The 13,551-nt window shown below is 43.8% G+C and overlaps 1 protein-coding gene across 1 annotated transcript; it reads left to right on the top strand.

Moving 5' to 3' along the window:
• Positions 1-2,475: 2,475 nt before the first annotated feature.
• LOC130195286 (troponin I, fast skeletal muscle-like) lies at positions 2,476-11,244 on the top strand. Its single transcript, XM_056416738.1, has 7 exons — positions 2,476-2,548; positions 4,582-4,618; positions 4,771-4,807; positions 5,756-5,884; positions 9,806-9,895; positions 10,301-10,474; positions 11,083-11,244. The coding sequence occupies exons 2-7, from the start codon at positions 4,611-4,613 to the stop codon at positions 11,158-11,160; spliced, it is 516 nt and encodes a 171-aa protein (XP_056272713.1). The 5' UTR covers positions 2,476-2,548; positions 4,582-4,610; the 3' UTR covers positions 11,161-11,244.
• Positions 11,245-13,551: the final 2,307 nt, after the last annotated feature.

The following is a 13,551-nucleotide window of genomic DNA, read 5'->3' as shown; positions in this document are numbered from 1 at the left end:
CATACCTATGATACACTGATGTATTATTATAGATATAGCACATACCTATGATACACTGATGTATTATTATAGATATAGCATAGACCTATGATACACTGATGTATTATTATAGATATAGCACATACCTATGATACACTGATGTATTATTATAGATATAGCACATATCTATGATACACTGATGTATTATTATAGATATAGCATAGACCTATGATACACTGATTTGTAAAACCAGAGCCATTCAATGAGAATACTTGTCCATCAAATGTTTACTTCAGTGTAAGTACACAAGTATTAGCATCAAAATATCCTGAAAGTACTAAAGTAACAATGCAGAATGCCCTTTTCACAATCATATATATTGGATTATAATTATTGTATAAACTCTTTTGGGGGGAGGAGGCGGTACAGACTATCGGACCAGCTCCAGGAAGTTCTGACAGGCTAAAGTGTCTTAAACCTGCTTTCTCTCTTCTGCTGTAATGAACGCTTTTCTAGTGTTCTGACCACCAAAGTTCTAGAGTTACATGACATCATCCATTCATACACCACTGTTATATATATGTCCATGTGCTTCGTGTGTTAAAGCTGCATTCTCTCCCCTGACCACCAGGGGGCGACTCCTTTGGTTGTATAGAAGTCTATGCTTCATGTGTTAAAGTGGCATTCTCTCCCTTGACCACCAGGGGGCGACTCCTCTGGTTGTATAGAAGTATATGCTTCATGTGTTAAAGCTGCATTTTCTCTCCTGACCACCAGGGGGCGACTCCTCTGGTTGTATAGAAGTATACGCTTCATGTGTTAAAGCTGCATTATCTCCCCTGACCACCAGGGGGCGACTCCTCTGGTTGTATAGAAGTCTATGCTTCACGTGTTAAAGCTGCATTCTCTCTCCTGACCACCAGGGGGCCACTCCTCTGGTTGTATAGAAGTCTATGCTTCATGTGTGGATACATGTTATGTGCTGGTGCATGCATTCTGGTATGTTTGGCATATTATGAATTGGGACATATAGTGTATATATATATATTTATATATATATATTTATTTATATATATATGTATATCATACTTATATATAATTCTTGGCATACTTTATAGTCTTTATCGATATAGAACGTACACGTCGTTGGATGTTCAGCGAGTATCTTGTAGCACGCGAGCAGTTGGTCATAAACCAAAGAATGGAAGATGTAGAGCAGCTGGAGGGTAAAGTGGGTAAGGGTGATCCTCTGGGGAGCGGGAACGTCCACACTCAATGTCGTGGGAATCCAGCCAATCGGTGGCGAGTTATTCCCGTCGTTAAACAATGACAACATCCCCTCGCCCAGAACTCGTTGGTGAACCCTCTGATCCCTCACACGCATCTCGTCGACGTTCCCCTCCTGCAGGAAGCCTCCGCGTTCACGAATCTTTAGCAATTAAGTCTGAATGTTTTTTATGAGCCGTAACGTTAGCCGCATGGAGAACCTCCCGGAGCACCTGAAGCCGGGCCCGCGTGTCCCGAAGGCGCGAGTGTTAACACGAGAAGGCCCGTCGCGGCCAGAGAATGGTCCGGAATCCCCTCCGATGGGGCAGGTCCACGGCGGCCGACCGACGGGGACCAGGGTATTTATAGAGCGCAGCAATCTGAGCTCGCTCAGCACTTTGGGGATTTAGAGCGACGGTTAAAAGCCGTATCAAAAGTTTCCCTGGTGGTTTGTTTTCCTTCTGCGGGCGTTTCTCAAGACGCCTCTGACGTTATGGAGCAGGAACCTCGACTCGGTCCAGAGGAACACTTTGACCTTCGGAGGACGGTAAAAATAAATGAACTGCCTCCTGGTCGTTCTCCGTCTCTTAGCTCCGAACATTCCTTTAAAACACTTTTAAACGTGCTTAAATGATCGTTTATCTATCTAAACTTAACGGGGAAGTCACTTTAAATTCACTTTTATGTCCCAAACGCAAGGGGGCGGGGCTTACATACAAGTTCACCGCAGACAGTTGTGCACATTTAAAGGTGTTTCTACGAGTTTTTAAGGGTATCGAACTATTTAAAGCTCCTGGCCAGATTGATCTGCTTTTATTTTCCTGTTTCAAGACCTCACATGCGAGTTCTACTTCCTGTTTGCCCTCCTAAGAGGAGGACAGAGGATCCACAGATGCGCCTTAACTTCCAGGAGCAAGAAGAACAACCCTTTGGTTCTCCGCGGGGCGTTCAGGGGACGTAAGGGATCCGGACGTCGAGCGCTGGGATGGATCAAAAGAGGATGAAAGGATTTCTTTTGTTTTCTGACAAGCTCAAAATCCTCAGAAGTGACAGCCGACCCTGGACTGGATTTATAGCCCCGTATCTCCTTCTGATCCCCCACCCCCCCCCCCCCCCCCCAGCGTGGAGGAGTCCTAAAAAGACCTGAGGCTCCTCCTCCTCCTTCACGCTGATGATATTTCAGGCGGCTGTCGGAGGATTCTGCCGTTCCATAAACAGGAGCTCCATGTCGTGTCACGCCTCGGTATATAAACCCCGGCCGGCTTGAGCTGCTCCCACTGCGCCTCCTCCTCCTCCTCGCCAGGTGAGACCGGCTCCTTCCTCCTCCTCCTCCTCCTCCACCTCCTAGCCAAGGAAACGGATACAAAGGGTTTGGGTCCTCATGTGGGTCCTCATGTGGGTCCTCATGTTGGTCCTCATGTGGGTCCTCATGTTGGTCCTCATGTGGGTCCTCATGTGGGTCCTTCATGTGGGTCCTCATGTTGGTCCTCATGTGCGTCTGGTCCTCATGTTGGTCCTCATGTGGGTCCTCATGTTGGTCTGGTCCTCATGTTGGTCCTCATGTGCGTCTGGTCCTCATGTTGGTCCTCATGTGGGTCCTCATGTTGGTCCGGTCCTCATGTTGGTCCTCATGTTGGTCCTCATGTGGGTCCTTCATGTGGGTCCTCATGTTGGTCCTCATGTGCGTCTGGTCCTCATGTTGGTCCTCATGTGGGTCCTCATGTTGGTCCTCATGTTGGTCCTCATGTGGGTCTGGTCCTCATGTTGGTCCTCCTGTGGGTCCTCATGTGGGTCTGGTCCTCATGTTGGTCATCATGTGGGTCCTCATGTTGGTCCTCATGTTGGTCCTCATGTGGGTCCTCATGTTGGTCCTCATGTTGGTCCTCATGTGGGTCTGGTCCTCATGTTGGTCATCATGTTGGTCCTCATGTTGGTCCTCATGTTGGTCCACATGTGGGTCCTCATGTTGGTCCTCATGTTGGTCCTCATGTTGGTCCACATGTGGGTCCTCATGTTGGTCCTCATGTTGGTCCTCATGTTGGTCCACATGTGGGTCCTCATGTTGGTCCACATGTGGGTCCTCATGTTGGTCCTCATGTGGGTCTGGTCCTCATGTTGGTCCTCATGTTGGTCCTCATGTGGGTCTGGTCCTCATGTTGGTCCTCATGTTGGTCCACATGTGGGTCCTCATGTTGGTCCACATGTGGGTCCTCATGTTGGTCCTCATGTGGGTCTGGTCCTCATGTTGGTCCTCATGTCGGTTTCTGGAGCTTTTTGGGCATTTTTTTTCCTTCTGATTCCTGAAACACAGAACTTCTCATTCAGGATGTTTGTTTTCTTTTGTCTTTTTTCTTTTGTCTGTTTTCTTTTGTCATTTTTTGTTTTTGTTTTCTTTTGTCTGTTTTCTTTTGTCTTTCTTCTTTTGTCTGTTTTCTTTTGTTTGTTTTCTTTTGTCTGTTTTATTTTTTTGTTTTATTTTGTGTTTTTGTTGTTGTTTTTTGTTTTTTCTTTTGTCTTTTGGATTTGAGAGAATATAACGAGTTTTTGAGAGTTTGCATTAAGGGTGACCTTTGGGCATTAAGGGTGACCTGTGTGACCTGTGGGCATTAAGGGTGACCTGTGTGACCTTTGGGCATTAAGGGTGACCTGTGTGACCGTTGGGCATTAAACAGGAAGTTGATTTCAGTGGTTTCTAGTTATTGTGATTTTAAACCTTTTTATTTGGAAAGTTTTAAAGTTTCTGAAGCTTTGATCTGAAAAACTGGGAGTTGTTTTGATCCGAGGAGTTTGTGTCTGTTCATGTTTGTTTATCTTAGTTTACGGTTGTTTTTGTTTGTTTGTGTTTTTATTTGTTTGTTTATACTTGTTTGTTCATGGTTTTTTATGTTTGTTTCTGTTTGTTTACTGTAGATAAATACCACGTCATTGTAATGATTCTGTTCTGAGGATCTCGGCTTTGTTATTGTGATTTACCAAATTATTAAATTAATTATTTACAGTTAAAAATAACTCTTGAAATCTGATTCATTGTGCAGCTTCGTGTGTGTGTGTGTGTGTGTGTGTGTGTGTGTGTGTGTGTGTGTGTGTGTGTGTGTGTGTGTGTGTGTGTGTGTGTGTGTGTGTGTGTGTGTGTGTGTGTGTGTGTGTGTGTGTGTGTGTGTGTGCGTGCGTGCGTGCGCAGCACTATCGTGTCTCCCTGAAAGGAGTTGAAGTGTAAAGTCCCGGGGGTCTGAACCCGGAGAGGAGACACTCGACCCCGAGTCCAAACTTAGCTCATCAACGTCTTTAACATCGTTTCTTCTCCTCCTCCTCCTCCTCCTCCTCCTCCTCCATCAGACAGGTTGTGAAGAAAAGAAACCTCCATCATGTCTGAGTAAGTTTCTCTTTTGGATTATTGATTTTTAATATTTAGGGTCAGGTTTGTTTTTAATTTACAAAACAAAGATTTAAATATAAAGAGTTGACGAGGTCGTCATTGTTTGTTTGTTTACATCGTTATTTGTTTACATCGTTGTTTCTTCACAGCAAGAAGATGACCTCCAGCCGCCGGCACCACCTGAAGGTACGCTGGTCACTTCCTGTCTGTCAGATCCATCGATAGACAGGAAGTGACAGATGGTTTAGATCACCTGATTTCAAGGTTTAGATTACTTGATTTTAAGATTTAGATTACTTGATTTCAAGGTTTAGATCACCTGATTTTAATGTTTGTATAACCTGATTTCAAGGTTTAGAATATAAGTTTATATAAGTAAAAGTGGCAATACCACAGAGTAGAACTACTTCTTACTGTCCTACACCTCAGAGGTACACGTTGTACTTCTTACTGAACTACATTAATTGAACAGCTTCACTTTTCAGATGCAGATTATTAATCAAGTGCTACATGTTGATGTATTTTTATAGATTAAACTACCAGCAGCATAGGAACACATTAATGCTGCATTAAAAATAACAAAAGTCAAATATATAACATATATTCTGCAGGATGTGTACTTTGACTTTTAGTATTTTAACTTTAAGAATTTAGGACTTTTACTCAAGTACAACATCTGAGAACTTCCGCCTCTGTTGCTGTTGTTGTTTTCTTTAAATCTTTGAGTTATTGTTTAGATTTTCATAACTTCCGGTGTTGGTTTCTCTTGAAGCTCTGAGTCGCCCCCTGCTGGTGGAGGTGGTCAAACACACTCACAGAGTTTCAGTTTAGAGGAAACTGAAAAGATCTCAATGTTAAAATGAGATTATCTTTAGTAACTTTTGATCTGACACGTTTTCTGATTTGATTTGTTTTTTAAATTAATTATTAATAATACTTTGTTTAAGTTATTTATTATTTATTTTATGATTAATTTCCCCCACGTGTAAATTAAAACTGAGATTTCTGAAAGGATGATAGATTTTACAAATGAGAAAACCTAAAATAAATTCTGCATGTGTTCAAAGCGGCGCTTTCATCAATAATAAATCCTCTCGTGTTTAAAAGTTTTTCTTCTCTGGTCGTTTCCTGCAGAGTTTGATGCTTCAGATCGCAGCCAAATGGATCCAAGAGGATAAGGAAGAGATCGCTGCGGCGAAGCAGGCGTACATGGTCGAGAACTGTGCTTCACCCAACCGGAGCGGAGACCAGGCCGCCCTCATGGTGAGCTGGGCCTCACGCTTCATTAGGCCAGGCTTAAAGATGGAGGCTCACGCTTCATTAGGCCAGGCTTAAAGATGGAGGCTCACGCTTCATTAGGCCAAGCTTAAAGATGGAGGCTAACGCTTCATTAGGCCAGGCTTAAAGATGGAGGCTCACGCTTCATTAGGCCAAGCTTAAAGATGGAGGCTAACGCTTCATTAGGCCTGGCTTAAAGATGGAGGCTCATGCTTCATTAGGCCAGGCTTAAAGATGGAGGCTAACGCTTCATTAGGCCTGGCTTAAAGATGGAGGCTCACGCTTCATTAGGCCAGGCTTAAAGATGGAGGCTCACGCTACATTAGACCAGGCTTAAAGATGGAGGCTCACGCTTCATTAGGCCAGGCTTAAAGATGGAGGCTCACGCTTCATTAGGCCAGGCTTTAAGATGGAGGCTAACGCTTCATTAGGCCAAGCTTAAAGATGAAGGCTCATGCTTCATTAGGCCAGGCTTAAAGATGGAGGCTAACGCTTCATTAGGCCAGGCTTAAAGATGGAGGCTCACGCTTCATTAGGCCAGGCTTAAAGATGGAGGCTCACGCTTCATTAGGCCAGGCTTAAAGATGGAGGCTCATGCTTCATTAGGCCAGGCTTAAAGATGGAGGCTAATGCTTCATTAGGCCAGGCTTAAAGATGGAGGCTCACGCTTCATTAGGCCAGGCTTAATAATGAAGGCTCACGCTTCATTAGGCCAGGCTTAAAGATGGAGGCTCACGCTTCATTCGGCCTGGCCTAAAGATGGAGGCTCACGCTTCATTAGGCCAGGCTTAAAGATGGAGGCTAACACTTCATTAGGCCAGGCTTAAAGATGGAGGCTCACACTTCATTAGGCCAGGCTTAAAGATGGAGGCTCACGCTTCATTAGGCCAGGCTTAAAGATGGAGGCTCACGCTTCATTAGGCCAGGCTTAAAGATGGAGGCTAACGCTTCATTAGGCCAAGCTTAAAGATGGAGGCTAACGCTTCATTAGGCCAGGCTTTAAGATGGAGGCTCACGCTTCATTAGGCCAGGCTTTAAGATGGAGGCTAAAGCTTCATTAGGCCAGGCTTAAAGATGGAGGCTAACGCTTCATTAGGCCAGGCTTAAAGATGGAGGCTAACGCTTCATTAGGCCAGGCTTAAAGATGGAGGCTCACGCTTCATTAGGCCAAGCTTAAAGATGGAAGCTAACGCTTCATTAGGCCTGGCTTAAAGATGGAGGCTCATGCTTCATTAGGCCAGGCTTAAAGATGGAGGCTAACGCTTCATTAGGCCTGGCTTAAAGATGGAGGCTCACGCTTCATTAGGCCAGGCTTAAAGATGGAGGCTCACGCTTCATTAGACCAGGCTTAAAGATGGAGGCTCACGCTTCATTAGGCCAGGCTTAAAGATGGAGGCTAACGCTTCATTAGGCCAAGCTTAAAGATGGAGGCTAATGCTTCATTATGCCTGGCTTACAGATGGCGGCTAACGCTTCATTAGGCCAGGCTTAAAGATGGAGGCTCACGCTTCATTAGGCCAGGCTTAAAGATGGAGGCTAAGGCTTCATTAGGCCAAGCTTAAAGATGGAGGCTAACGCTTCATTAGGCCAGGCTTTAAGATGGAAGCTAACGCTTCATTAGGCCAGGCTTAAAGATGGAGGCTCACGCTTCATTGGGCCAGGCTTAAAGATGGAGGCTAACGCTTCATTAGGCCAAGCTTAAAGATGGAGGCTAACGCTTCATTAGGCCAGGCTTTAAGATGGAGGCTCACGCTTCATTAGGCCAGGCTTTAAGATGGAGGCTAACGCTTCATTAGGCCAGGCTTAAAGATGGAGGCTAACTCTTCATTAGGCCTGGCTTAAAGATGGAGGCTCACGCTTCATTAGGCCAGGCTTAAAGATGGAGGCTAACGCTTCATTAGGCCAGGCTTAAAGATGGAGGCTAACGCTTCATAAGGCCTGGCTTAAAGATGGAGGCTCACGCTTCATTAGGCCAGGCTTTAAGATGGAGGCTAACTCTTCATTAGGCCAGGCTTAAAGATGGAGGCTAACGCTTCATTAGGCCAGGCTTAAAGATGGAGGCTCACGCTTCATTAGGCCAGGCTTTAAGATGGAGGCTAACGCTTCATTAGGCCTGGCTTAAAGATGGAGGCTCACGCTTCATTAGGCCAGGCTTTAAGATGGAGGCTAACTCTTCATTAGGCCAGGCTTAAAGATGGAGGCTCACGCTTCATTAGGCCAGGCTTAAAGATGGAGGCTAACGCTTCATTAGGCCTGGCTTAAAGATGGAGGCTCACGCTTCATTAGGCCAGGCTTTAAGATGGAGGCTAACTCTTCATTAGGCCAGGCTTAAAGATGGAGGCTCATGCTTCATTAGGCCAGGCTTTAAGATGGAGGCTAACGCTTCATTAGGCCATCCTTAAAGATGGAGGCTAACACTTCATTAGGCCAGGCTTAAAGATGGAGGCTCACGCTTCATTAGGCCAGGCTTAAAGATGGAGGCTAACACTTCATTAGGCCAGGCTTAAAGATGGAGGCTCACACTTCATTAGGCCAGGCTTAAAGATGGAGGCTCACGCTTCATTAGGCCAGGCTTTAAGATGGAGGCTAATGCTTCATTAGGCCAGGCTTAAAGATGGAGGCTAACGCTTCATTAGGCCAGGCTTAAAGATGGAGGCTCACGCTTCATTAGGCCAGGCTTAAAGATGGAGGCTCACGCTTCATTAGGCCTGGCTTAAAGATGGAGGCTAACGCTTCATTAGGCCAGGCTTAAAGATGGAGGCTCACGCTTCATTAGGCCTGGCTTAAAGATGGAGGCTAACGCTTCATTAGGCCAGGCTTAAATATGGATGCTCACGCTTCATTAGGCCAGGCTTTAAGATGGAGGCTAATGCCTCATTAGGCCAGGCTTAAAGATGGAGGCTCACGCTTCATTAGGCCAGGCTTAAAGATGGAGGCTAACGCTTCATTAGGCCAGGCTTAAAGATGGAGGCTAACACTTCATTAGGCCAGGCTTAAAGATGGAGGCTAACACTTCATTAGGCCAGGCTTTAAGATGGAGGCTAATGCTTCATTAGGCCAGGCTTAAAGATAGAGGCTCACGCTTCATTAGGCCAGGCTTAAAGATGGAAGCTAACGCTTCATTAGGCCAGGCTTAAAGATGGAGGCTCACGCTTCATTAGGCCAGGCTTAAAGATGGAGGCTAACACTTCATTAGGCCAGGCTTAAAGATGGAGGCTCACGCTTCATTAGGCCAGGCTTAAAGATGGAAGCTAACGCTTCATTAGGCCAGGCTTAAAGATGGAGGCTCACGCTTCATTAGGCCAGGCTTAAAGATGGAGGCTAACACTTCATTAGGCCAGGCTTAAAGATGGAGGCTAACGCTTCATTAGGCCAGGCTTAAAGATGGAGGCTCATGCTTCATTAGGCCTGGCTTAAAGATGGAGGCTCATGCTTCATTAGGCCTGGCTTAAAGATGGAGGCTCACGCTTCATTAGGCCAGGCTTAAAGATGGAGGCTAACGCTTCATTAGGCCAGGCTTAAAGATGGAGGCTAACGCTTCATTAGGCCAGGCTTAAAGATGGAGGCTCATGCTTCATTAGGCCAGGCTTAAAGATGGAGGCTAACGCTTCATTAGGCCAGGCTTAAAGATGGAGGCTAACACTTCATTAGGCCAGGCTTTAAGATGGAGGCTAACGCTTCATTAGGCCAGGCTTTAAGATGGAAGCTAACGCTTCATTAGGCCAGGCTTAAAGATGGAGGCTAACGCTTCATTAGGCCAGGCTTAAAGATGGAGGCTCACGCTTCATTAGGCCAGGCTTAAAGATGGAGGCTCACGCTTCATTAGGCCAGGCTTAAAGATGGAGGCTAACGCTTCATCGGTGGAGGTTCGTGATCAGGAAGTAAACGCCATGTGTTCGTCTTCAGGAAACCATCAAAAAGATGGCCGCTCTCCTCGACAGAATCGATGAGGAACGATACGACATGGAGTCCAAAGTGGGCAAAGCGGACAAAGAGGTAAGGACTGAAGCTTTGGACTGATCGAGAAAACAACAATGATGTTGCAAGTCAAACTAAACATCAGAACCTGGGCTACTACCTTCGCATATCACAAGATTGGGCATTGAATTATGAACATGTTGGCATTAGTTGCCAATTGGATATAAATTGACCGTGCTATGTTGACCTTTTCATGACCTTGACCTTTGACCCGATCGATCCCAAAATCTAATCAAATGGTCCCCGGATAATAAATAATCATCCCACCAAATTTCATGCGGTTCGGTTGAATACTTTTTGACTTATGCGAATAACACGCATACAAATACACGGCGATCAAAACATTACCTTCCGCATTTTCAATGCGAAGGTAACAAGATGGCGGCGGCCGTAACGTGGAACCTTGTCCTCGGTCGCTCTCAGATTCAAGACCTGAGGATCAAGGTGGTGGACCTGGGCGGCGTGAAGAAGCCGGCCCTGAAGAGAGTCCGCATGTCGGCCGACGCCATGCTGAAGGCCCTGCTGGGCTCCAAGCACACGGTCAACATGGACCTGAGGGCCAACCTGAAGCAGGTCAAGAAGGAGGTCAAGGAGGAGGTGAGTCCTCCATGAGGAACAAAGAGAAAAGAAGCAGAAGAAGAGAAATAGTTTTCTCATCACAATGAAGTCAAAATGTAGAACACTTTAAGACAAACTTGTTTCTGATTGAAATAACTTGTAACAACACCTGTTTAGAATTTGCAATAACAACTGTTAATAACAACTGTTTATAACTTTGAATAACAACTGTTAATAACAACTGTTTATAACTTTGAATAACAACTGTTAATAACAACTGTTAACGTGTAATAACTGTTTACCTTTTAATAACTTAATGTGCAATAACAACTGTTTATAACACGTAATAACAACCATTAATAACTCGTAATAACAACTGTTAACATGTAATGACTGTTAATAATGTGTAATAACAACTGTTAATAACTCGTAATAACAACTGTTAACATGTAACAACTGTTAATAATGTGTAATAACAACTGTTAATAACTCGTAATAACAACTGTTAACATGTAATGACTGTTAATAATGTGTAATAACAACTGTTAATAATGTGTAATAACAACTGTTAATAACTCGTAATAACAACTGTTAATAACTCGTAATAACAACTGTTAACTTGTAATAACTGTTCGTTCCTCCTGCAGCCGACAGAAGCCGCCGGCGACTGGCGTAAGAACATCGAGGACAAGGCCGACAGGAAGAAGATGTTTGAGACTTCCTAGTTTGCACTTTTTCATGGAATTCATGGAATTTTTAATTGAATTGAAAGAGGATTTTGTTTTGTTTGATTAAAACTGTGAGTTTCAGCTCGGCCTGGTATTGTACGTTTGTGAAGCTCAAATGGCCCTTTTTAGTCTCTCTCTCTCTCTCATAATAGACTTTTATTCTGAAAGGAGACTTCCTGTTTCCTCCTGTGCTGCCGAGGTTCACTTTTTGGTAAATAAACGTGAGTTATTCACATAAAACTCCTTCAGATTAAAACTAACGTGTTTCCTGTTTGTTTTTTAAAACATTTACAGATCGTCAAAGTTCACCATAAATAATAGTTAGTGTTCTTTTATGGCATTAGAATAGTAAAAAAATACTTTTAATGTGTTCAGAGACCTGTGAAAAGTGAATTCTGATGTGATGAAGATAAATATTATTATTAAATATTAGGTTCAGAATGAGACTGTTGAAGGCTCTAGAATTAAGAAGTTTATATTTATTTATTTATAATAATCAGATAATTTGTATTTAGTAAATCTACACCTGTTATTCTAAATTTCATTAGTAATTAACCAAAAATACGGTGTACTAATATCATATATAATATTACTACGGTGTTTTTTTAACCACCTCGTAGATTTATTAATAATACTAATAAAAAGTATTATATATTTTTTAAGAGCTCTGTTTCTCCTCAGTCATAATATATATTATCTGCAATGGCCTTGGAAACCGCTGTATGCCCTGGTGTATATTTGGAGGGATTTTCTCCTATCAACCGTGACCAATTATTTTCAACGGTTTCTACTTCGAACACGTCTACCTGTCTCTTGGACCCCATCCCGACGAGGCTGCTTAAAGACGTTTTGCCTTTAATTGGCGGCTCTCTATTAGATATTATCAATGTGTCTCTGCTAACAGGCCACGTACCACACTCCTTCAAGGTGGCTGTTATTAAACCTCTCCTGAAGAAGCCCACTCTGGATCCAGAGGTATTGGCTAACTACAGACCGATCTCTAACCTCCCTTCCTCTCCAAGATCCTTGAGAAAGTGGTCGCAAATCAGTTGTGCGACTTTCTACATCATAATAGTTTATTTGAGAAATTTCAATCAGGATTTAGAAAACACCACAGCACCGAGACGGCACTGGTGAAAACTACAAATGACCTCTTAATGGCAGCAGATAAAGGACTCCTCTCTGTCCTGGTCTTGTTAGACCTTAGTGCTGCATTCGACACCATTGACCATGACATCCTGTTACAGAGACTGGAGCAGTCGATTGGCATTTCAGGCACGGCACTAATTTGGTTTAAATCCTATTTATCAGATCGATCTCAGTTTGTATTTGTAAACGATGACGCCTCGATAACCACCAACGTTAATCACGGAGTTCCACAAGGTTCTGTGCTTGGACCAATTTTATTTACCTTATACATGCTTCCTTTGGGCAATATTATCAGGAAACACTCCATAAACTTTCATTGTTATGCAGATGACACTCAACTATATTTATCGATAAAACCAGAGGAGAGCAACCAACTCTGTAAAATTCAAGCATGTCTTAAAGACATAAAACATGGATGACCTGCAACTTCTTGATGTTAAACTCAGACAAAACCGAAGTAATTTTAATCGGCCCTGAGCACCTCAGAGATCAATTATCTGGTGATGTGGATTCTGTAGACGGCATTGCCCTGGCATCCAACACCACTGTAAAGAATCTTGGCGTTATCTTTGATCGGGACTTGTCCTTTAACTCCCACGTAAAGCAAATCTCAAGGACTGCATTCTTTCATCTACGTAATATTTCAAAAATCAGGCACATCTTGTCTCAAAAGATGCAGAAAAATTGGTTCACGCGTTCGTTACTTGAGACTGGATTACTGCAACTCCTTATTAGCAGGCTGCTCGAATAAATCTCTTAGGTCCCTCAGTTGATCCAGAATGCTGCAGCTCGTGTTCTCACTAAAACTAAGAAAAGAGATCACATCACTCCTGCACTAGCTGCTCTGCACTGGCTCCCAGTAAAATCAAGAATCACTTTTAAAATTCTTCTCTTAACCTACAAAGCCTTGATTGGTGATGCTCCATCATATCTTAAGGAGCTTGTCGTACCATATTGCCCCACTAGAGAGCTACGCTCACTAAATGCGGGACTACTTGTAGTTCCTAGAGTCTTAAAAAGTAGAATGGGAGCCAGAGCCTTTAGTTATCAAGCTCCTCTTTATGGAACCAGCTTCCAATTTCAGTCCGGGAGGCAGACACAGTCACCTCGTTTAAGAGTAGACTTAAGACCTTCCTCTTTGACAGAGCTTATAGTTAGGGCTGAATCAGGTTTGCCCTGGTCCAGCCCCTTGATATGCTGCTATAGGCTTATAGCTGCGGGGACGTTTTAGGATGCACT

Source organism: Pseudoliparis swirei, chromosome 6, assembly GCF_029220125.1.
Source record: "Pseudoliparis swirei isolate HS2019 ecotype Mariana Trench chromosome 6, NWPU_hadal_v1, whole genome shotgun sequence".
Lineage (NCBI taxonomy): Eukaryota > Metazoa > Chordata > Actinopteri > Perciformes > Liparidae > Pseudoliparis > Pseudoliparis swirei.
The sequence above is the reverse complement of the archived record's forward strand: the minus strand, read 5'-3'. Positions and strand labels throughout refer to the sequence as shown.